This window comes from Oncorhynchus mykiss, chromosome 17, assembly GCF_013265735.2.
Source record: "Oncorhynchus mykiss isolate Arlee chromosome 17, USDA_OmykA_1.1, whole genome shotgun sequence".
NCBI lineage: Eukaryota > Metazoa > Chordata > Actinopteri > Salmoniformes > Salmonidae > Oncorhynchus > Oncorhynchus mykiss.
The window spans coordinates 54,761,223-54,786,830 of NC_048581.1; the positions used below are offsets into that span (position 1 = coordinate 54,761,223).

Below are 25,608 nucleotides of genomic sequence, written 5' to 3' on the forward strand. Positions count from 1 at the left end.
GGAATGTTCCAAGCTGTTTAAAGGCACAGTCAACTTAGTGTATGTAAACATCTGACCCACTGGAATTGTGATACAGTTAATTATAAGTGAAATACTCTTTGTGTAAACAATTGTTGGAAAAATTATTTGTGTCATGCACAAAGTAGATGTACTAACTGACATGCCAAAACTATAGTTTGTTAACAATACATTTGTGGAGTGGTTAAAAAGCAAGTTTTAATACTCCAACCTACGTGTATGTAAACTTTCGACTTCAACTGTATATAGCTGACAATAACAATGCTTAGTCATGGTTGGTTCAACCCCTCCCATGCAGACCAAGGAGCATAACAAGCCACTCTGGGTTCATCCTGTCGTTATCTGCACGGGGTTGTTATCTGAACTTAGTTTCCCAGTTGCAAGGATGATTTTGAGACAATGAGGGATTTTTCTACTCCTAAGCTATCTCTAGTAAAACGTATTCTTGTCTATGTAATGCAGTCTTTAATTAATTTGTCAGCTCAAGCCATCTCTAGTGACAATATGCCCAGATTAGCTGCAAGGAACTTCAGTGGCGACCATATAAACACAGACACTAGTAGGACAGAAATGTCTTACTATCAGTTAAATATTTATTGTTAACCATTAATATCAAATTGATCAGGTAAATACGTATTTTCATCTCCACAGAGGAAGTCTGGAGCTCTGTCAGTGACCATTGGGTTCTTGGCCACCTCCCTGACCAAGGCCCTTATCTTAGTTTGGCCAGGCGGCCAGCTCTAGGAAGAGTCTTGGTGGTTCCAAACTTCTTCCATTTAAGAAAGATGGAGGCCACTGTGTTTTTGGGAACCTTCAGTGCTGTAGACATTTTTTGGTACCCTTCCCCAGACCTTGACACAATCCTGTCTCGGAGCTCTATGGACAATTCCTTCGACCTCAATGCTTGGTTTTTACTCTGACATGCACTGTCAGCTGTGGGACCTTATATAGACAGGGTTGTGCCTTTCCAAATCATGTCCAATCAATTGAATTTACCACAGGTGGACTCCAATCAAGTTGTAGAAACATCTCAAGGATGATCAATGGAAAAAGGATGCACCTGAGCTCAATTTCGAGTCTCATAGCAAAGATTCTGAATATTATGTAAATAAGGTATTTCTGTTTTCTATTTTTAATACATTTGAAAAAATGTCTAAAAACAAAATGTGGAAAAAGTCAAGGGATCTGAATACTTTCCGAATGCACTGTATGACTTGTAACTGAGAATGAAACACACAGGAGGGATGATAACAAGCTATTTTTATTGACTGCTGCCTGCAGTGTTCACACCCAATGTGCCATTGTTCACACATAGGGTAGGCCTACTAGTTACAGTATGTAAACATTTCACAAGAAATTCATATTGTATGGTTGCTTGTGAATGTCTCGTTTCCTCCATTTCTCCAAAGCTGATCACTCCATTGTATCCTTGGACTAAAAGAAACATTTAGGGAACAATAATTAGAAATTAATCACATTAATCTAATTTCTAATCTCAGCCATATTTGTTGAATAGCAACAAAATGACCTATTATTAAAGGGTTGATCGTACCTTGCCGCCAATTTCACGGCTCTTGGCTCTCATCTTGCTGACCTGTGACTCAGCGATGTCGGCACGCTCTTGAGCTTCCTCCAGCTCATGCTGCACCTTCCTGTACCTGGACAGGTGAGTGTTTGACTGCTCCTCCTGTAAGACAAACCAACTGGTCAAATGTAACATATATACTGTAAGCCTTATTATAAGACATTCTAAAGTCTCAAACCTGCTTACAAGTTAAGTTATGGAGCGTTATATCTGCAGGCCATAGGTAAAGTGAAGTAAATGATACCAAAGTAAATCTAGAATTCATAGTTGAAACTATGCCGTTTTATGGTATTTCTACGATAATAAGAATTCAATTTACTTACAGCCTCCTCAGACTGTCTCTTGTAGGCTTTCACTTTCAGCTGCAGCTTGTCCACCAGATCCTGGAGCCTGTTCGCATTCTTCTTATCCTCCTCAGTCTGTATAAATTAAAGGACGATTATGGCTTAGGGGTCAAGATTACTCTTTACAGAGTACTTCTCATCAGATGTTGAAAGTACCTGATAGCTGAGCTCCTTGACTCTCCTCTCATATTTGCGAACACCTTTAATAGCATCAGCTGAACGTCTCTGTTCAGCATCAACTTCACTCTCCAATTCACGGACCTTGAATGAAATAATTTGATTATAACCAAGTTATTACAGTGTATTTCCTTTGTCATTGGTGGAGTCATTAGTAGTCAGTGTGAATGTTTTCATTAAGATGATGTAGTTAGAGTTTACCCTAGCCTCCAGTTTCTGGAGTTGCTTCTTTCCGCCCTTCATGGCCAGATTCTCAGCCTCATCCAGACGGTGCTGCAGGTCCTTCACTGTGACCTCCAGGTTTTTCTTCATCCTCTCCAGGTGAGAGCTGGTGTCCTGTTCCTTCTTCAGCTCCTCAGCCATCATGGCAGCCTGCCACCATGGCATTTCATGTAGAAATGGATAGGGATGTTACTTATCGGCAAGTACATTTTGCTGTAAGAGTTTAGATTTATATTTTATGCTATAAGGACTCACATCAGTAATAGCCTTCTTGGCCTTCTCGTCTGCATTTCTTGCTTCCTGGACAGTGTCTTCCATTTCACCTTGGATCTGAGTAAGGTCAACCTCCAGCTTCTTCTTGGTGTTTATAAGGCTGGTATTCTGAGAATGCAGCAGTCCAACACGCTCACTGGCATCAACCAGCTCCTGTTCGGCCACTTTGCGGCCTCTCTCTGTCTGTTCCAGGGCAGCCCTTAGTTCTTCAATCTCAGCCAGCATCAAGTTATTCCTACGCTCCACTATGGCTACTTGCTCCTTCATATCATCTGAGGCGCGGACAGCATCATCAAGGTGCAATTGGGCATCCTGAGGTCAAAGGAAGAAAAGTCAATGATATCATATTTGTTCCACAGCCTTCCTGACTCAAGTAGATGTTTAAAATCCATACCTTGAGTGCTCCCTGGATGTTCCTCAGCTGTTTTTGGCTTTCAGCAGCCTGGCGGTTGGCATGGCTCAACTGAATCTCCATCTCATTGAGGTCTCCCTCCATCTTCTTTTTGATTCTCAGGGCATCATTCCTGCTCCTGATCTCAGTGTCCAGAGTGCTCTGCATGGAGTCCATCATCCTCTGGCTGTTCCTCTTGATCTGCTCTGTCTCCTCATCCTTCTCTGCCAGCTTCCTGTCAACTTCACTTTTAACCTGGGTTAGCTCTAGCTGAACATGGAGAATCTTGGATTCCTCATGCTCCAGCGTAGCCTTAAAATGTATCAAAATCGCAATTAAGTTATAGATGAGTAATAGACAACAAAATATATTATACCTACTTCCCCTTCCCCTTTTTAAAATGGGCATTTTATCTGTATTTTCTTTTACCTCTGCTTCCTCCAGGGCCGTCTGAAATTCTGACTTCTCAAGCTCCACTGTCTTCTTTCCCTTCTCCAGCTCATGGATGGTCTTTCCAGACTCACCAATATGTTCAGTCAGGTCAGCGATTTCCTCTTTGAGAAACATGGAAATAGTGGTTATTACACAAGATGGTTAATTAGATTGCTTAAAGACTATTTACTCTAATTGGAATGTTTAAAGAAAATGTTAAACTGCATGTATTGTTTTATTGCATTTAGACATTAAAGTGTTTCCAGATTTCTATGAAAGTTGACCTATAATTAATTACAACATGAGTGAAATAGATTTCCTTTCAATTTGTTTTAATTAAGTATGTTAAATGACAGCTTATCTGTGTTAGAATGATGTGGGCGTACCCCAATAACAAAATGGTGTGGGCATATACCGGTCATTAAACATATTCATGTGAGTAGACCGCTGATTGGCCAGCTTATGGGATGTTCACTGGACAGTTACTTTAAGTTTGATTCAGAATGTTTGAAACATACGTTGCAGGTTCTTGTTCTCCCTCTTCAGTGTCTCCAGGTGGTCCAAACATTCTTCATAGGAGTTCTTCATCTTGAACAGCTCGGTGCTGAGAGAGCGGGCCTCTTTCAGAGACCCCTCTAGCTCTGCCTGGCCCTCCTCATACTTCTGCTTCCACTCTGCCAGAACCTGGAAGTGTCATTAACAGGTTCATGAATAAATTAGTGACTGAATAGGTGGATTTCATTCATTTTTCCTTGCCATCTTGTCTTTCATGGTACCTTGTCAAAGTTCCTCTGCTTCTTGTCAAGTTGGGCAGCTGAAGCATTAGCTCTCTCCACATCAATCATGAGATCCTCCACTTCACCCAGGAGTCTCTGCTTGGTCTTCTCCAGAGAAGCACACTTGGAGTTTGTTGCCTCAATTGTCTCTTGTGCGTCTTGCAGACGCTGTGCAAGCTTTTTCCTGAAAAGGTATAGAAACATGTTTTTTTTTTCTCTGATGTTTGCCATTGTAGGTATTTTGGTCATTATGAACATGTTCAATGTCTTTAATTACTTGGCATCCTCAAGCTCCTCAGTGCGCTGAATGGCATCAGTCTCATATTTGGTTCTCCACTGAGCCACCTCGCCGTTGGCTTTGGACAATCCACGCTGCAGCTCAGCCTTGGCCTCCTGCTCCTCTTCATACTGCTCCCTGAGCAGGTCACAGTCATGGCGGGCTGATTGAACAGAATGGGCCAAGGCATTCTTGGACTTTCAGTTGATTTGTAGAGAAAGAAACCTTTCTTTAGAATTTGTTCAAAACGATTTGTACACATTTGATGTATTTCTTTGCAAACCTATTAAGTGATTTATCCTACTTTCACTTCTTCCTCGATGTGCCTCTTGAGTTCCTCAACCTGCTGTGTGAAAGCTTGCTTGCCCCTGGTCAACTGGGAAACCAGAGCTTCTTTTTCCTCCAGCTGACGCCCGTATTCACCTGATTGAAGATACAATGTAGGAAATATGTTTCTAGCAGATATATTGATGATGTTTGTTTGGGTAAGTAGTGTTTCTTTGCACACTAACCATTCTCTGTCAGCAGTCTTGCCCTTAGCACACCTATGTCATTCAATTGGCGCACATGTTCATCGTTCTTGGATTTGAGCTCACTCATTTGATCCTCAAGAGAACGGCACATTTTCTCATAGATTCCCTGAAACAAGTACAGTTTTAGAGTTATTTGATCATGACTTGTTTTTTCACTTCAATATAAACCTGTTGTTTTTACCTTTGATTTGGAAACAGACTCCAGATTGCTGGAGAGGTCATCAATCTCCATTTTGAATTCACTCTTCTCCTTCTCCAGCTTCTGCTTGACACGCTGGAGGTTGTCTATTTGTTCTCCCAGTTCTGCCACAGTGTCGGCCTGCTTCCTACGGAGTGCAGCAGCCGTGGCCTCATGCTGCAGGGTGGACTCTTCAAGATCACGACGCAGCTTCTGGAACTCAGCCTCACGCTTCTTGCTCATCTCAATCTGGACAGATGTTGCACCTCCAGCTTCTTCAAGCCTCTCACTGATCTCCTCAAGTTCCCTGGAGAGATCAGACCTCTGCTTCTCAACCTTGGCCCGAGCAGCACGTTCAGCCTCAATCTCCTCCTCCAGCTCCTCAACCCGAGCCTGAAATACATGGTCGTATATATTCAGGCCTTGCAAAGCCAACTTGAAAATATTAATTCTTATAGATTTGAATCACTTTAGTTAAGTTCTACATCTTGAATCAACCTGGAGCTCCTTGATTTTCTTCTGGAGCTGAAGACCAAGTGTTTGTTCATCCTCAACCTTGTTAAGAAACTGGCTTAACTCAAAGTCCTTCCTATGTACAGTTGAACACAAGAACAGGGAATGGAGATGAAGTTGATGTACTTTCAGTAAAATATACGAGCTTTCTTTATTATTGGTCAGCAACTTACTTCTTAATCTTCTCCTCTGACTGCTGCCTGTCATTTTCCAGATCCATTACGGATTCCTGGGACAGTTTCAGGTCTCCTTCAAGCTTCCTTTTGGCTCTCTCAAGGTCCATGCGGACTTTCTTCTCTTGCTCCAGAGATCCTTCCAGCTGTTTTAACAGAGAGCAGGCATTATTGTACTGTGGATCCACCTACATGTGTATACGGATAATGTACTACTAGTTATAACCTCTTTTTACTCCCTCAATTCAGTTTGTTTTTTGCTCACATCATCCACTTGCTGTTCAAGCTTGGTCTTGGCTTTGGTCAGAGTGTTGACTTTGTCTTCCTCTGCCTGGAGATCATCAAGGACTTGCTGATGCGCCTCTTGGAGGGCTTTCTTCTCCTTGGTCAACTTGGCAATGGTTTCATCTTGGGAGGCCATCTCCTCCACTAGGTTTTTAACCTAAGTAGAATCATGTAATGCTTCATTAACATGGTTGCCTGTATCTATAGAGATGCACAAAGGTTGTATTGAAAAATAGATAACCTTATTTTCGGTGGCATGTTTCTCCTTTTCCACTTTGGCCAAGGTGAGCTCCAAGTCATCAATGTCTTTCTTCAGCTCAGAGCACTCGTCCTCCAGTTTCCTTTTCTTGGCAGTCACCTCAGCATTGAGCTCCTCCTCATCCTCCAGCCTTTCAGTTGTCTCTTTGAGTTTGGCTTCAAGCTGGATCTTACTCTTAATGAGTCCCTCACACCTTTCCTCGGCATCATTGAGGCTCTCACCTTCCTAGAGTTGTGATTATATGATATTTTATTATTTGTTCCACAATTATACTCTCAAATATAAACATGGGTTGATGCGCATTGTACTAATCCACTCCTTCAGCTACAGATGCTACTTACAGATGCTACTTGTAACGCCAAGGCATTTCTTTCATTCAGTATAGCAACCATCTTCTCTTCAAGCTCTTTCTTCTTGGACAATGCCTTTGTCAGATCCTCCTTTGTTTTTTCAAAGGTCTCCTTCATTTGGGCCATCTCCTTCTCAGTTTCAGCACTCTTTAGAAGAGGCTTGATCCTGAAGTACAGCTTCATCCATGGCCAGGTTTTGACGTTCATGAAGGAGCGGATGTTGTATTGGATGGCGAAAGTAGACTCTCTGTCAAAATCCAAACAAATAAAAAAATAGTTGGATCAAGTCAATTATAAACGCAACAACTGTGTAAACCAATGAGGATGGATAGACATTTCTTTCCAGCAAAGCCTTTACCTCCTCTCGATCATCTTCATATACTCCCTCCTCATGAGGAAACCTCTGCACAGGGCCTGAGTCATGGTCACCAGAGAAGCCAGTTTCTCATCTCGCATCTCTTCCAGAGTACCCAACAGACCAGCTTTGAAGAACACCTGCAATTTAGTGTTTATTAGAGGTTCAAAGAGCATTTTAACACCTTTTAAAGGAGTAATCTCGGAAACCCAGAACTAAAATATTATGTAACTGCGTCACATGCTTGATTAGGTTCTGGGGGAAGATGTATATGAGAAAAGATACTAATGAGAGAAACAGTCTCCACCTTCCTAAATGGAAACTCAGCCAAAGCCCACCCCCCCCCCCCCCCCCCCCCCCCCCTCTCTGCCCCCACTTTAAGCACCAACTTCACCCAATCCTGACACGTCCAAATAACCAGTGATGGAAAACTAAAGTACCGGAAGTACCATTGCTCGTTAGTAGTTGGAGGCCACAGTCTTTTGACAGACGTTAACATTACAATACCATTTATGTTATGTAGTCTGTCAACCAGAGATTAGTAAGAAGAATAATGTTTTACCTTGGTGTGCCCAAACTTGTACTGAGTGTGGTCCACATCAATGGACCCCAAGAGCTTCTCTGAAGCCTTCTTGTTGTCCATGAACTGTCCCTCAGGGATGACTTTGGCATTCAATACTTTGTATCTGAAAGAAGAGATAGTTCAACTTCATCGATCAATACCACGCAGTATTCACACAGCGGTGTTGGATGCCACAATATCTGCAACCACTGACGATGGCTGACTTTTCAAGCGTACTGTGTAATTACCTCTGCTTGAAGTCACCATATTGGATTCTGCTGGGGAAGCCCTTTCTGCAGATTCTGATGCCTTCCAGTACACCATTACACCTCAGCTGGTGGATGACCAGGAAGTTCTCCATCAGACCTTGTAGACAAATGTAATGTTTTACTCATTTATTTTCATAAAACTTACAACAAGGTTCTTCTTCACAGGGTTAAAAACTATTTCCAGATGTTTAGCACTTACCTGGTGTCTTTGATTCATTGGGAATCAAACAGCGCACAAAGTGCGGATGAGTACTCCTCAAGTTGGTCATCAGCTTGCCCAAGTTTTCCTGAAAGTTTAAACATATTTAAACCAACAATAAACATTTCCCTTGCAAACTCCAAACTCAATTGTTGAATCTCAAACATTTTGAACAAAAGCTATTTCAGATCCACGCACACCTTAAACATATTATGATATGAATACAATTATAATATTTCCCCTCTCCCATCATAAAGGAAAATCCTCTCAATATTTGATTAACACATACCCTGAACAGAGCAGACACTGTCTGGAAGGAGCCACCCTTCTTCTTGGCGCCACCCTTCTTGCTTGCAGCCTCTATTTGTATATTCAAAAGATGCATTCCAGCATTACAGGGATGCAAAATGTGTTAGTATTTACTGAATGTGCTAATGCCATGACTAGGCTTTATGTAAATATTTTCAAAAAATCTGTGTGAACAGTGAACACTACCATCGGCTGCTGGAGTTACATAGAGATAAGCCAGCAGTTTGACTGTAGACTTCTGGTAGAGTTGCACAACAGAGTCGTTCAGGGGGTCCTTGTTCTTGTCCAGCCAGCCTGTGATACTGTATTCTACAATACCAGCATAGTGCACAAGGGCAAAGTGGGCTTCCTTCCCTGCCTCCTTTCCTTTGGTAGGCTTTGGCTTTTGGAAGGCGGCAGTTTTGCCAAGATGCTGTTCATTCAGCTTGGTCTTGAAGGTAGTGTCAGAAGCTTTGGGGAACATGCACTCCTCTTCAAGGATGGAGAAGATGCCCATTGGCTGTTGAGAACAGAATAATTTTAATAGAGACCAGGCTTTTTTACAGAAAAATATTGATTTAAGAAATTGTTATTATGCGTACCTTCTCAATAAGCTCAATGCAGGCAGCCAAGTCCATACCAAAGTCAATGAACGCCCATTCAATTCCCTCTTTCTTGTACTCTTCTTGTTCCAGTACGAACATGTGGTGGTTGAAAAACTGTTGCAGTTTCTCATTGGTGAAGTTGATGCAAAGCTGCTCCAAGCTGTTGTACTGAAGAAAATAAAATATTTAGGGTAGTGCATTAAGTCAGGTAGTTAGTGTAAATTGGAAGGAAAAGCGATTTGATTACCACTCACATCAAAGATCTCAAATCCAGCGATGTCCAGCACACCAATGAAGAATTGTCTGGCCTGCTTTGTGTCTAACATCTCATTGATACGGACGACCATCCACAAGAACATTTTCTCATAGACTGATTTACAGAGGGCCATAACCGAGTTGCCAACCTGTGGTACAGTCTGCCCCTTGGTCACCATCTCATTCCCGACCTTCACTCTGGGGTAGCACAGAGCTTTGAGCAAGTCAGCGGAGTTCAGGCCCATGAGGTAGGAGATTTTATCAGCCACTAAGATGGAAGGTAAAATTGTACTCTTTTTTTTTTTACAAAGATCATACTTTTTTTTACAAAGATCAGATATTTCAATCACCAAGTTGAGTAAATATTGATTTGATTTCATGCATGTAATGTACACCAGTTTGACAACGCCAGAGATTCCTGATTTTACCTTCTGTGCCATCAGGCTCGGCCTGCTCCTCACGCTGCTTCTGCTTGAACTTCATTGCCCCATGATGCATCACAGAACCAGTCAGCTTGAAGATGCCAATCTTCTCATCAGCAGTGAAGCCCAAAATGTCAATGGCCTCCTGTGATTTAAAGTAGAGGTGGGCTATGTTTACACAAAATGGACTTCCTTGAAAAGCAAGTTGATTTCCCTCTTATCCTGGAAGAACACTACACATCACTTATTTCAAGTACACTTCCAGAAAGAAAAAAAATATGATTCATTATGCTAAGAACAAACAATTATGGCATGAAATAACATATGTCAATTTGACTTGCGTCAGTGGCAATGAACTCGTCCACATCACAGATACTCTTGACAGTGATTTCACCCTGACTGAGCATGGGATAGTCGTAGGGGTTGGTGGTGATCAGAAGAGCATCTGGAATATAAACACATGTTTAACAGTGACGTTATTAACCTGTTCAACGCTGACACTCTTTGGTGGCATTTTCTAAATGACACATGATATTGTATACTACCCTCATACAGTACATTTTGGTTACAAAACCACAAGTCTTAAGAACTGTGGGATTCTGATAAAGGTGTCAGAAACAATGTGACTATTACAGAGCCCAAGATATATTTTGTCCAATGTTGGGGAATAAAACATTTGAAAGTCTAGGTTTGACATAAAATATGTCACCAATTACTGTTCCAAAAGGATATATTTTATATTTAATATTTATTAAAAAGTCAGATCTTTTACCTAATGTTGTCACTTGAAACATGCTCAAATTTCCATAGGAACACAGACATTTAAAAAACGCAGGGCAAAGTAATCTTTCGTCTCACAGGAATCCTTTTTCGTCTTAGAGGAATGATATACTGTCACGTCCTGACCATATAAAACCTGTATTTTCTATGGTAGAGTAGGTCAGGGTGTGACATGGGGTTTTTGTTCTAGTTTATATTTTCTATGCGGGGTTCTAGGTTTGATATTCTATGTTGGTGATTTGTATGATTCCCAATTAGAGGTGGCTGGTTACCTTTGTCTCTAATTGGGGCTCATACTTAAGTAGCATTTTTCCCACCTGTGGGTTATGGGATATTGTTTATGTTTAGTTGCCTGTTAGCACTGAATTGTCGTCACGGTTAGTTGACTCTTTATTGTTTTGTATTTGTTTAAGTTTCACTTTATTCATTCAAATATGTGGAACTCTACGTATGCTGCGCCTTGGTCCACTCCTTATAACGATCGTGCCATATACATCATTTATGAGGAGAAAGCTGAAGTGTCTATCTATCCAGTGTGTAAATATGCCACCTGTCTGATTCCCAGTTCGTCCACTAGATGGGAGCAAGAAATCATATGACGTATCTTGGCCACTGTTTGGTTTGGGTAGTGAGTCACAGTGCCAAAATGGCTGAACAGATTTTCAAGCCTGACATCTTACAATGACCCAAGAAATCAGGCCTTTGAAGTGATACTTTTTTAAAAAACAAGACACAGACAGGTGAGGTAACTTCAAACGTATTTTCCCAATCACTTTTCCTATTATAAATGAGTGAACTAGATCAACGGTCAGTGGTGGAACAAGTACCCACTTGTCATACTTGAGTAAAATAATAGAAAATGACTCAAGTGAAAGTCACCCAGTAAAATACTAATTGAGTAAAAGTCTAAAAGTATTTGGCTTTAAATATACTTAAGTATCAAAAGTACAAATCATCTCAAATTCCTTATCTTAAGCAAATATTTTGACTTTATGGATAGCCAGGGGCACACTCCAACACTCACATTTTACAAGCAACGAATTTGTGTTTTGTGAGTCCGTTTGTCCGCCAGATCAGTGGCAATAGAGATTACCAGGGATGTTCTCTTTATTAGTGCGTGAATTGCACAATTTTCCTGTCCTGCTAAGCATAAAAAATGTAACGGGTACTTTTGGGTGTCATATAAAATGTATGGAGTAAAATGTGCATAATTGTCTTTGGGAATGTCGTGAAGTAAAAGTAAAAGTAGTCAAAAATATAAACAGTAAAGTAAAGTACAGATACCCCAAATAACTACTTAAGTAGTACTTTAAAGTATATTTTACTTAAGAACTTTACACCACTGTCAAGGGTGCATGTGGAGGATGCATACAAGGTAATGTGGATGGAGAAGGAAATGTATTGCTTTGCAATGACCATCAGGGTGTACCCTATTTGGGGGTAACCCCCAAACTCACCAGACCCAGTACAGGGACCAGAACAACTTCTCAGAGTTTAACAGGCTTTTATGTAGCCCTATTGGCCTTATGAATCCCATGTCATATTTCTGTATTTGTCTCTCACCCAGCAATTGTGGCTGGTGTCCAGTCATGAGCTGATAGAAGATGTGGTAGCTTCTCTCAGCAGACAGCTGGAATGTCACTCTAGACTTCTCCAGCAGATCTGTAGTTCAAGTATAGCATGGTTAAGAGTGTGTTGTATAACATACATTTTTTAGATGTAAATAAAAAGTATGAAAAAAATGAAGATACTTACAAGTTTCAATATCGGCTGAAGCCAGCTTTCCGGTAGTTCCAAAATGGATTCTGATGAATTTACCCTGAACAGTCGAGACATTGTAAGTAGTTCTTCAAGTTTTTAACAGGCAGCAAGTAATGTGAAGCGGCATTTTAACATTACTTACAAAACGGGAGGAGTTGTCATTCCTCACAGTCTTGGCATTACCATAAGCCTCCAGCAGAGGGTTAGCTGCAATGATTTGATCCTCCAGCGAGCCCTAGAGATGACATGATACAGCAAACTTTATAAATGAAGGATTTCATTCCAAAACGCTATACAATATATACATTTTCAGAAACATTGGGAAATTCGCTTTTATTGTTTAAAGAAATGATTAAAGAGATTGGTGTGTTTTTTTCACTATCTAATCATGGCATGGGGTTGTTCAATGATATGTATTTGTGTAAAATCCATCACTTGGGTGGCGCAGCGGTCATGTCTGTCATTGAAAAACCCCATGCCATGGCGTCACTACAGACTCGGGTTCGATCCCAGGCTGTGTCACAACCGGCCATGCCCGGGACCCCCATAGTGCAGCCCACAATTGGCCCAGCTTCGTCCGGGTTAGGGGAGGGTTTTGGCCAGAGGGGCTTTACTTGGCTCATCACGCTCTAGCGACTCCTTGTGGCGGGCCTGGCTCCTGCAGGATGACTTTGGTCGTCAGTTGAAGGTGTTTCCTCCGACACATTGGTACAGCTGGCTTCCGGGTTAAACAGGAGGGTGTTAAGAAGCGCGGTTTGGCGGATCATGTTTCGGAGGACGCATGACTCGACCTTCGCCTCGGCAATGAGACAAGATTGTAATTGGGTCGCAATTGGATATCACGAAATTGGGAAGAAAAAGGGGGGTAAAATACAATAAAATAATAAATAAAAATCTATCACTTGATGGTTTCATTTCATAGACACAAATACGTTTTTTTTGCTAAATGCTCTAAATCCACCTCACTCTTAGAGAAATAAGTAGTACTGCTAGGTTTTACATAGTCAAATGTAACAAATAACTAGACTTTATTTAAGGTGGCACCAACCTCCTGTGCCCTAGACCCTAGAACGCAATTGTGTAGATCTGAGATGCTATAAGCGACATGGTGAAACCTGGCCTGTGAGAGCGCAACATGACGCTATTACCATATGGATTGCTCCTGTCAAAATGCGTTGGGTTTCGTGATCCATTTTGGATTGGGCCATGGCCTTTGAAACTGATGGGCGTTGTGGAGAGCCGTATCAAGTGTACAAAGCTCCCCACTGGAGCCAGGGGTTTAATCCCTGCATCCACCCTTCCAACTACATCTCCCACCTGCCTGTATCCCTCTTTCCTTTCAGATACCAACACTAAATGAAGTGTCAAAATACCCTTAAAATATACATTTTTTAATGAATAAGGAAGCGCACTACTTTCAGTTTTATGCATTTGTACTGAAACAAATATAGGCCTAAACAATATTATTTATTTTCTGAATAATACATTTAAAGATAGCAAATTTGGTCATCAGTACCCACACAAAAAAATTACAATAGCATGATGCCTCTGCCTAAAATCAACCTACTTTAATCTTGACATACTGTATTTGCACAGTATATACAATAATGTGTCTCACCTTTATTTTCCCAGAAGCAGCAGCTGCTGCTTGTTCCTTCTTGCCTCCAGCCACTGCGATTGTCGCAAAGTACTGGATGACACGTTTAGTGTTCACAGTCTTTCCTGCACCGGATTCTCCGCTACGGGGAGGAAACACTCAAAATAAACACTTTACACAGTTGTTTTCTGTTCAAAATGACTGAAGACTAAAGACTCAATGAAGTTGATACGTTCATTAGGCTGCACAGACACGGGTGCTTACGTAATGAGGATTGACTGGTTTTCACGATCTGCAAGAGGGAAAAATATCAAAGATTAGCCTATGGTGACGAGACAATAAAGAGGCCTTCTCTTTTTCAGTTCATTTAAATTGCACCAATAAGTGAGCATACCAGTGAGCATGTGCTGATAGGCATTATCAGAGATAGAGAAGATGTGGGGTGGGGCCTCAATTCTCTTTTTGCCTCTGTAAGCATTCACAACCGACTGGTCGTACACTGGGAGCCACTTGTAGGGGTTCACAGTGACACAGAACAGCCCAGAGTAGGTCTGTAATAGAAGGGAATAATGTTTGTTAACATTTCAACTCTCCATTGATTCATGTCTTGACCGCTAGATTATCTTTCATTTAAGCTCACGTAGATCATCCATGCTGCGTAACGCTCTTTGAGGTTATACAACACCGTGGCTTCATTGAGGTGGGTCATCATGGCCATATCCTCAATTTTGTCGTACTTTGGAGGGTTCATGGGGTGGATATCATCCTCTTTTACAGTGATGGTCTGTGCCCAAAAAAATACACATAAAAGAGATGAATTATTAATCTAAAATGTTACTTACCTTATATGTACTAATCCATTTTTATTAGAGTGCTGAGATGGAGATACATTATATCACTTACTTGGCCACATAGCGTTTTGACAGTGGCTTTGCCACCCTCTCTACTCTGGAGAACCCCTTTGAGGTACATCTCTTTGGGCTCAACCACAAAGAAAGCTGATTTGGCATCAAAGGGAGCGGCCTGGGCCGTGATCCTCTCCCTTTCCGGCTTGCGGAGGTAAATGGCCGCTGCGCCAAAGCACTGCATCTCTGAGTCCCCCATGGTGGCTCTTTACTGTTAGAATGTAATGCATTGTTGTTAACAAAGACTCAGATACCTACAAAATATAAACAATGGAGAAATACGACTTTAGATTTTGACTTATGATAGGTTAAGTCAGTTGTACTAAGCTCATGCGGCATAAGTTATAGACTATTCACAGAGAATCACTGGGTTGGTGGCACCTACATTTGGGAGGATGGGCTTGTGGTAATGACTGGAGAGGAATTGTGGAATGGTATCAAATACATCTAAAAGCTGGTTTCCATGTGTTTGATGCCATTCTATTCGCTCCGTTCCGGTCATTATTATGAGCCGTCCTCCCTTCAGCAGCCTCCTGTGGTGGGTACATTAGTTGAAATGATCATTGAACAAGATGTTACAGATGATGCCTTTAAAGAGTTGGAATCTTTCTCATTATTAACGTCTTAAAAAGAGAATATAACCCCACTGTAAAGTATTGACTTCACTCTGACTAAAGGGAATCATTGAATGGTACTTGAGTGGTGGTTGGACACATTGACAGCATACAACACTATACACTAAGTTAACCTTAAGGTATGTTGTCACTTCATGACTACTATGGTAACTATTTCAAGGTCAAGGCCATCAGACTGTTAAATAGCCATAATCACTAGCATAGAGAGGCTGCTGCCTATATGCACGGACTTGAAATTATTTGCCACTTTAATAAATGGAACACTAGTCACTTTAATAATGTTTACATATCTTGCATTACTCATCTCATATGTATATACTGTATTCTAAACTATTCTACTGTATTTTAGTAGATGCCGCTCTGACATTGCTCGTCCAAATATTTATGTATTCTTAATTCCATTCCTTTTCTTAAATTTGTATATATTGGGTATATGTTGTGAGATTGTTAGATATTACTTGTTAGACATTGCTACACTGTCGGAACTAGAAGCACAAGCATTTCGCTACACCCGCAATAACATCTGCTAAACACGTGTATATGACCAATAAAATGTGATTTGGTTTGAACTGCAGATACACAAACTGAAGGTAACTGAAGGTACACAAAACAATTATTCAATTGTAATGACAGGACATTAGCCAAATTAGTAACTAATAATTAACATTCTTGGTACTGTATATGTGATAACACAAAAATGTAACATTTTATAACTACATGTAATGCTTGCAAAGTAAAATGTTTTTACCTTGTCAGACACCAACAGTGCAGGTAGGTCTCTGGCAGCCTTTAAACAGAATACCTGAAAAGACAAACCATTTGTTTAGTATTTTACAGCTTCCTCTACATTTTAAAATGTATAATATTAAATCAGATAATGCAATATAGAGGGACTCTAATAATTAAGATATTAAGATTATAATCAAACAAATAATCAGAACGTTTAATTTAAATGTGCTTGTTATCTATGAGCGAAGCAAGACTAAACTGAGGTAGCATCTGTGCTGGAGCATGACTTACCTTAGCTGGGTCCCTGTCTGTCCTGATAGGAGTGGTGTCGCTTCTTATATAGAGGGACGAGTGCTCTCAGGAGATTACTACTTGATCTCATTGGTCATGTATTTTGGCTTTGTTTGGCAGCAACCTCTAGACTGCTAGTTGACGTGTGACTGCTTCACGAAATATCCCATGATTCATCTCACATATAACCATGGGCGTCAGTGGCTGTCATTGTTTTGAATGATTTATTTAATTGGTGTTGACATTAAATATTGTAGCATATACAGTCTATATATACAAATCTTATTTTATATGTTTTACAAGATATGTAAATATGTGTTTTGTGGTGTGCAGTAAAAACATTGACTCAATCTATGATGACATCTCTACAAAATCTCAAATGAGGTGTGAAAGGGTTTTTGTCAAGCATTTTTAACACTCAAGCTTTGTTTCAAGTAGTGCACAGAACATACTCGACTCAAGGTTAGGTCAATTTATGGTTCTTACTCTTTTCTTTTTAAGCGTTCACTGGCACAACAGAATATCCTCATTTAGCCGTGACATCTTGAAATGTCATTGGTATACGGTTGCAGTAGCCTTGCAAGTCCTAAATTGTTATAAAGAAATAAAATGGGTAATGCCAATGAGCTTGAAGTAAAGTAAGGTGGAGGGTTCCAAGAGATTATTGTTCCACACAACAGGGCCAACAGCTGTGGTCATACCAGCTCATCACATGAAGGAGGATGAGACAACCTCCCAATACGAACCCATCTTAAGTCATTGAGTGTTTAATCTCGTTGCGTTTCTGCTCCCTCGAGATTTAAAGGTTTTCCCTTTGCGAGTAAAGTCACATTGCACGTTACGTGTTTGTTTTATTTTTGTAGGTGTTAAATCTTCAACCAAAGAGTGTTACTTTGAGACGGGGCCAGTTGTTTTTCCACTTGGCACACACTGGTTGAATCAACGTTGTTTCCACGTCATTTCAATGAAATTACGTTGAACCAACATGGAATAGATGCTGAATTGACGTCTGTACCCAGTGGGTTGTAGCAGACACTAATATTGTACTGTTGAAAATGTATCCTATGTCTTGACAATATATATTACAATAAATGTTTTTCACGTGCAGTAAACACCGTGGAGTACCATTATTATGCTAAGAACACACAGCTCAGAACATTAAGCTAAAATGAGATCTCAATCCGAAGATGGACTGTAGAGATTGACAGTTGTCTAAGAAAGCAACAGGGTGACCTTCCTCCTACAGTTTTGCCAAGAATGTGCCATGCCGTCGCCAAGGGATCTAATACGGCACGATTTAAAACCAAGAGAAGGCTGCCAGAGGATACTTTTTTTTTCCATTGGAAAGGTGATCTGATCTGAACAGTGGATAGGAGGGTTAAGAAATTCTCAAGTGGTTACCCACAGGATAGAATGGTCTCCTGTCTTCAAGTAAAAATGTGATACTTGATATCTCCTTTGAAACACTCATTTTTTTTTTAGGACATATTCCATATGGCTGTGTACTGCCAAATGTTTTACATGTTTAGAAGGCTTATTGTGTTTTCAGGGACCTTGACGTGCTACTGTCAAATTCAACCACTTGAGCTTCCTTGTTTGCCAAGCAGCAGCAACTGTGAACAGGGTAGCAGACCACAGTGTCAGGTAAGTAACAACAACAGCATTTTGTTAAATTAATGTGTTATTGCTTTGAATTCGCTTATTATACCTGCTTATTGTAATGCGCAATTTGAACGTTTGAAATACAGTTGAAGTCGAAAGTTTACATACACCTTAGCCAAATACATTTAAACTCAGTTTTTCACAATACCGACTGTTTAGCCCAGATTAAGCTCTGGGCTAAACAGAGACAGAACTACACAGGCATCCTTACGCCTTGATCACACCGGTAGCGTCATTTCTCTAAATATCACACACCATCATCTGGATATGTGTGGTGGAAAAGTTCAACATTCACCTTCTGCTAACATTTCTGTCAAGCTGTCTTCTTATACAGTTTGACGCATACGTTCAGTAAATCCAATGTATGCACCACAGAACGCACTGCAACTGCCTCTGCAACGCAATTCTGTTGAAGTCGGAGGTTTTCATACACCTTAGCCAAAAACACGAGTTTAAAATGTATTTCACAATTCCTGACATTTAATCCTAGTAAATTTTCCCTGTCTTAGATCAGTTAGGATCACCACTTTACTTTAAGAATGTGAAATGTCAGAATAATAGTGGAGGGAATGATTTATTTAATCTCATTCCCAGTGGGTCAGAAGTTTACATACACTCAATTAGTATTTGGTACCATTGCCTTTAAATTGTTTCACTTGGGTCAAACGTTTCGGGTAGCCTTCCACAAGCTTGCCACAATAAGTTGGGTGAATTTTGACAGAGCTGGTGTAACTGAGTCAGGTTTGTAGGCCTCTTTGCTCGCACACACCCTTTTTCAGTTCTTCCAACAAATTTTCTATAGGATTGAGGTCAGGGCTTTGTGATGGCCACTCCGATACCTTGACTTTGTTGTCCTTAAGCCATTTCGCCACAACTTTGGAAGTATGCTTGGGGTCATTGTCCATTTGGAAGACCCATTTGCGACCAAGCTTTAACTTCCTGACTGATGTCTTGAGATGTTGCTTCAATATATCCACATAATTTTCCTCCCTCATGATGTCACTTATTTTGTGCAGTTCACCAGTCCCTCCTGCAGCAAAGCACCCCCACAACATGATGCTGCCACCCCCCTGCTTCACGGTTGGGATGATGTTCTTCGGCTTGCAAGCCTCCCCCTTTTTCCTCCAAACATAACGTTGGTCATTATGGCCAAACAGTTCTATTTTTGTTTCATCAGACCAGAGGACATTTCTCCAAAAAATATGATCTTTGTCCCCATGTGCAGTTGAAAACCATAGTCTGGCTTTTTTATGGCGGTTTTGGAACAGTGGCTTCTTCCTTGCTGAGCGGCCTTTCAGGTTATGTCAATATAGGACTCGTTTTACTGTGGATATAGATACTTTTGTACCTGTTTCCTCCAGCATCTTCACAAGGTCCTTTGCTGTTGTTTTGGGATTGATTTGCACTTTTTGGACCAAAGTACGTTCATCTCTAGGAGACAGAACGCGTCTCCTTCCTGAGCGGTATGACGGCTTCGTGGTCCCATGGTGTTTATACCTGTGTACTATTGTTTGTACAGATGAACGTGGTACCTTCAGGCATTTGGAAATTACTCCCAAGGATGAACCAGACTTGTGGAGGTCTACATTTTTTTTCTGAGGTCTTGGCTGATTTCTTTTGATTTTCCCATGATGTCAAGCAAAGAGGCACTGAGTTTGAAGGTAGGCCTTGAAATGCATCCACAGGTACACCTCCAATTGACTCAAATTATGTCAATTAGCCTATCAGAAGCTTCTAAAGCCATGACATCATTTTCTGGAATGTTCCAAGCTGTTTAAAGGCACAGTTAACTTAGTGTATGTAAACTTCTGACCCACTGGAATTGTGATACAGTGAATTATAAGTGAAATAATCTGTGTTTAAACAATTGTTGGAAAAATTACTTGTGTCATGCACAAAGTAGATGTCCTAACCGACTTGCCAAAACTATAGTTTGTTAACAAGACATTTGTGGAGTGGTTGAAAAACAAGTTTTAATGACTCCAACCTAAGTGTATGTAAACTTCCGACTTCAACTGTACACATGACTGAGTCCAGGGATGACTTCATTTATAGATACTTACAAACAAATCAACCTGTGCAGGATGCTCCAACTCTTCCTACCTCCTTCAGGTCAAGATATCTGTCTCGTCTCCTCCACTGTGACAGTACTTTTATTGTGCAACTGCTTCCTTGCAACTATATGATGTTGATTAGGTCAGGCATATGAAGAGATGTTCCCCAAATCAAATGGCAAAAGGAGTCGATCCCATTCCTTGACTGTCTCTAGCGCACGGTGAGTCTTGCCCACAGACCAGTCCGCATAAACATTTCGAAGAGCTGGTGATATCCCCTTGATTTTGAATGGCTTCCCTGTTAGTGGATGGTTGAGGTTGTGGCCTTTTATGGCCAATTTACCGTACATAGTTGCTTGTTTTTTAATGTTGCACTTTGCTACATACATTTTTTTACTTTTAAATGAATTGATTCATTGATTCTTGAAGAATTCAACTTATTAATGCCTCAGGTCAACTGTCTAAAAATGTAATTGTAAACAAACACTGCATAGCGTCAAAACATGGTTAATCATTGGCAAATGGGTTGAACTGATTGGCCAAAAGTGTTGACCTGGTTGAAAAAAGATCAGAATTGGACTGCCTGTGTAAACACAGCCTTAACTGTTGACACAAAAAGGTGGTGGGGTGGCCGCTTTGTTATTGTTTGAACTGCAGATTGCCCCTTGAAAGGAGTTTGGCATTGGTTTGTATGACAGAGTCCACAGGAAACTTGTTTAAATAATTGGCAGCGTGTATTGTATTGTAAGTCCACAAATCAACCACTGCATGGTGCTCCAGATCTACCTGACTCCTTGAGCTTCAGTCTCTAGTCTGCTGCGCTGGAACCCTACAGCCATTCAGAAATGCCTAAAAATGGGAACTCGTTCAAGAAAAATATATTGATTTCCACACCAGCAGGTCATGTCTTTCATCAAGTAGTTCATTTGATTTCTTCAAGAACAAATTATATTTTTTTTGAACCCCAGACCAGACCTTCTGCTCCCTCCTTCTACTCCCCCGATGGACATTCTTTCTCCTGCTGCTCCCTCCTTCTTCTCCCCCCATGGACATTCTTTCTCCTGCTGCTCCCTCCTTCTACTCCCCCTATGGACATTCTTTCTCCTGCTGCTCCCTCCTTCTACTCCCCCTATGGACATTCTTTCTCCTGCTGCTCCCTCCTTCTACTCCCCCTATGGACATTCTTTCTCCTGCTGCTTCCTCCTTCTACTCCCCCTATGGACATTATTTCTCCTGCTGCTCCCCCTTCTGCTCCCTCCTTCTACTCCCCCTATGGACATTCTTCCTCCTGCTGCTCCCTCCTTCTACTCCCCCTATGGACATTCTTCCTCCTGCTGCTCCCTCCTTCTACTCCCCCTATGGACATTCTTTCTCCTGCTGCTCCCCCTTCTGCTCCCTCCTTCTACTCCCCCTATGGACATTCTTCCTCCTGCTGCTCCCTCCTTCTACTCCCCCTATGGACATTCTTCCTCCTGCTGCTCCCTCCTTCTACTCCCCCTATGGACATTCTTTCTCCTGCTGCTCCCTCCTTCTACTCCCCCTATGGACATTCTTTCTCCTGCTGCCCTCCCCCTTCTACTCCCTCTATGTGTATTCCACCCCCACACCACAATGACATTCATCACTGTAGAAGTTGTTAATATGTCTAGTATTACTTTCTTGTTTTTGTTTCACTCAATGATCATGCTGCTTCTCCCCTTATGTTCATCCCCCCCACCCCCCCAACAGTCTTTACATTGCCTCCACCCCAATCGGCATTTACTCATTCCTCACTGCCACAGTTGCTATTATGTATATAGTGCTATATTTATATTGTTTTTATTACCATTTTCATTGTTTTATTTTACTGCATGTTGGAGCTCGAAGCCTAAGATTTTCACTGTACCCTGCAATCACGCCTGCAACCCTGCAATCCTGTACATGTGACTATTAAACAATCTGAATATGAATCTCAAATGGTGCGATTGTTCCTGGTTCTGAAATGTTCTGGTCATTATGGTTGTTTCTCCGTGATTTTACACACAGTATCAGCTGGTTATCAGATAATCACCGGTTATAAAACAAAAAGTCCAGGTAGAACCTGCTGAAAATAAAGTCCTGTATAGATTGTATTTCCAGCCAGCGACTATCGTGGAATTACGACGATGATCACACATCCACACTTTTAGTGTTAGTTTAATCAGCTAATGTACAAAAAGGATATAAAACACAGGAAAAACGGACTTGATTTGTCTCCGTAGTTCCTTTGATGTGGCTCATTGTTTTAAACAATCTGTTTTTGGATTCCAACTTGTCTCCCCCTTTCCTCTTTTAGAATCCTCTGTCCCCCAGCATTGGATCCAAACAGGCTATTTACTGTATAGGCTACTCTGGAGACCACATGACAGATCTAAGGCTCTACTCCCACACATAGGGATTAAATGACACACAGGGTTTATACGGTAGATAGATAGGAGATCCTGACACTTGACATGCGACACAGATGGCACTCCTTGTCTTCACACGTAGCTAAGATAATAGATCGTTCTCTGTGGAATCCTCAAAGATGGATTAGATCAGCTGTTGTGAACATGATTATGTTGAGATAAACGTAAACATTTTTAAACACATGTTTAAGCATGTTAAAACACAAGTCAACTTGGGATTCTTTGCGACCAGTGATTACTCAGGCAAACAGCACGATATTCCTTTCAAAAACCGATCAAGATGTGTCACACCGCCTCGCCTTTAAATAGCTCATCTATTTGTATACATGAATAGTCTATAAGAAGTGTTACACTTTTATTGACTATGATCCAAACATATCACATGAAACCCTGTGATTCTAGTGGAGCGAGACTTGAATATGATAATACTTGCATGCTAAGACCAGTGAAAGATGATAGAGGTTTCCAAACTCACTATTGCCACACGTACTGTGAAGCTAGCTTGTCCTTTTCTGCAGTCAACAATGCACTCATCATTGTCCTGTAAAACAATACAACATATTGGTTAAAACAGACTGGCACCCAGGCTCCTGGAACAGAAGAGCGGACCGTATTAACAATAAGCAATATCTTGCTTTTTGAGATCTTTTGGCCTACTTCACTTTGTCAGACAGGTTCTGTTTAAGCGATTTCTTGATTCAACAGGTCTGGCAGTAATCGGGCCTGGGTGTGGCTAATGAAATTATACTCAGCTTTCCAAAAAATGTGATTAACCACAGTAAATTCATGATTTAACAAGGGGGGGCATTTACTTTGTCACATAGGGCCATGAAGGTTCGGAGAGCTTTTTTCCCTTAATAAATAAAATTATCACTTAAAAACTGCATTTTGTGTTCACTTGGGTTATCTTTGTGTAATATAATTTTTTTTTGATGATCTGAAACATTTAAGTGTGACAAATGTGCAAAAAAATAACAAATCAGGAAGGGGGCAAATACTTTTTCACAGCATAGTATATCATCTCTCTCCCCCTCTCTCGCTCCCCCCTCTCTCTCTTTCTCTCACCCCACCTGCTCTCTAGCTCTCGATCCTTTGGACCAACAAATATGTACTTCACATTGCAGGGAAGATCAGCTGTTTACGTTCACTGTCAAGTTGGAACAGAGCTATTAAAGTTTAAAAATAAATGGCTGACAATGGCTGTCATTCTATTACAAAAATATGACATTTTATTACAACTATATTTCAGTGAAAGAACTGTTGTTTTAGCATTGGTGTTTTACTTAGCATGTCAAACCGCTTAAAACAGCTCCTGGAAGATATAGTTACTGTTCAAAAAACAAAATTACCAGGAGAAACAACAATTCACATACTTCCCAACCCTAAATGTGCAGCCATCACTGAGTTTGAGCCTAGGGTGTTCTACAGCTGGATGGAGAAAGGTACCTCACACTTACGTTACAGTGAGGCTCAATGTATTAGGCAATCCCAATCGTGGGGGAGCATGAACGAGCAAGATGCTCGACTTCTCCTAATAAGAACATAAAGTGAAACTTTTATTATTGCGACTTTATGCTATGTGGGATGAGTGCACAATACTTTTTTCTACACATGATCCTATTTTGGAAAAAGCTAAAGTGCAACATTATTATACATCTTAGCTTAAATTCCCATCAATTGTTGTCTTTTACTTGGACTGGAGTTAAGCTGTATCTAAGTGTGTGGAAAAGTTCAGGCCTGGTTAAACATGGGGAAATAGATTGAGATAATATTGTATCAATATTCCAGGTGCATGAGCTTGAGAGTGGCATATCCCAGGAGGAGCAGGCCAACACTCTCCTGTCCAGGAACAAGAAGGTGCCACATGAGCTGCAGGAAGCTTGGGAGCATGCCGACATAGCTTTGTCTCAAGCCGAGGGTAAAGAGCCGTAATACTGGAAAGGAGAAGTGTTACGGTTCTGTATTTATTTTCTTAGTCAACCTTGTGTTCTGTTTCGTTGTGTTCTCGAACGTAGCCCTGTTTCTTTGTGTTCTTGAACGTAGCCCTGTTTTTCATTTTTGTTCATTGATTTCACCTGTGTTAGTTACTCACCTGGTCTCCTCAGCTCCTTATTTAGTTCAGTTCATTCTGTTTGTGCCTTTGTGAGGTATTGTTCGTTTTGACTCTACTAAGCCTTTTCCTAGCTCCTTTGTTGAGAACCAGTTATAGCCTTCAGTCCTAGTTTTGACTCACCTGCCTGTTTGCCTACCTGTGTATGACCATTGCCTGCCTGTGACCACGATTCCTGCCTTCTGTGAAGGCGAAATAAACACCTGCCGCGCTCTGCGTGTGAATCCACACATTTTTCTCCCTGAGTATTCATTACAAGAAGACACTTCTCTGGGGCGTCAAAACATATTGCTATAACTGATTCACTCAATAGAACTAGAATGTAATTTATATTCTTTGATACATTTGTATTCATATTTTTTTCTAACAGACTAATCCCATTGATATGAATACTGTATGTATACCTTTAATTGAAATCATTATAGACAAATCACATGTTAGAAGCAAGCCAAAATGTAGTAAATAGATGTGATATTTTATATTATTTTGCAGGGCAAGGAAGCAGCTGAATGGGAGATGTGCCACAGATGAGACACACTTCTAGGCAGTCATATAATATGATCTTCTTGTGAAATGTCAACATTGATCTCTTAAAGTCTGCTTTCAGAAAGTATTCAGACCCCTTGGCCTTTTCCACATTTTGTTACGTTACAGCCTTATTCTAAAATTGATTAAAATATTTTTCCTCCTCATCAGTCGACACACTACCCCATGATGACAAAGCAAAAATAGCTTTTCAGAATAAAAAAACATTTTATTACAAATAAACTGAAATATCACATGTACATAAGTATTCAGACCCATTACTCAGTACTTTGTTGAAGCACCTCTGGCAGTGATTACAGCCTCGAGTCTTCTTGGGTATGATGCTACAAGCTTGGCACACCTGTAGTTGGGGAGTTTCTCCCATTCTTCTC

General features: G+C 40.8%; 1 protein-coding gene across 1 annotated transcript; it reads right to left on the reverse strand.

The window, feature by feature from the left end:
• Positions 1–1,261: 1,261 nt before the first annotated feature.
• LOC110494115 (myosin heavy chain, fast skeletal muscle) lies at positions 1,262–16,223 on the reverse strand. The gene is made up of 38 exons (XM_021568862.2): positions 16,168–16,223; positions 14,783–14,995; positions 14,520–14,663; positions 14,274–14,430; positions 14,144–14,171; positions 13,901–14,021; positions 12,425–12,517; positions 12,277–12,340; positions 12,085–12,183; positions 10,083–10,186; positions 9,748–9,886; positions 9,319–9,587; positions 9,062–9,232; positions 8,667–8,979; positions 8,461–8,531; positions 8,172–8,259; positions 7,952–8,069; positions 7,704–7,827; positions 7,145–7,281; positions 6,778–7,033; positions 6,419–6,661; positions 6,158–6,334; positions 5,893–6,038; positions 5,705–5,795; positions 5,210–5,599; positions 5,008–5,134; positions 4,800–4,918; positions 4,496–4,692; positions 4,219–4,402; positions 3,961–4,126; positions 3,440–3,564; positions 3,014–3,322; positions 2,602–2,931; positions 2,326–2,496; positions 2,104–2,208; positions 1,927–2,022; positions 1,571–1,705; positions 1,262–1,452 (listed from the first exon to the last, which is right to left on the reverse strand). Exons 2-38 carry the CDS (start codon positions 14,981–14,983, stop codon positions 1,432–1,434), a joined length of 5,829 nt encoding a protein of 1,942 aa, XP_021424537.2. The 5' UTR covers positions 14,984–14,995; positions 16,168–16,223; the 3' UTR covers positions 1,262–1,431.
• Between the last annotated feature and the right edge of the window lie 9,385 nt (positions 16,224–25,608).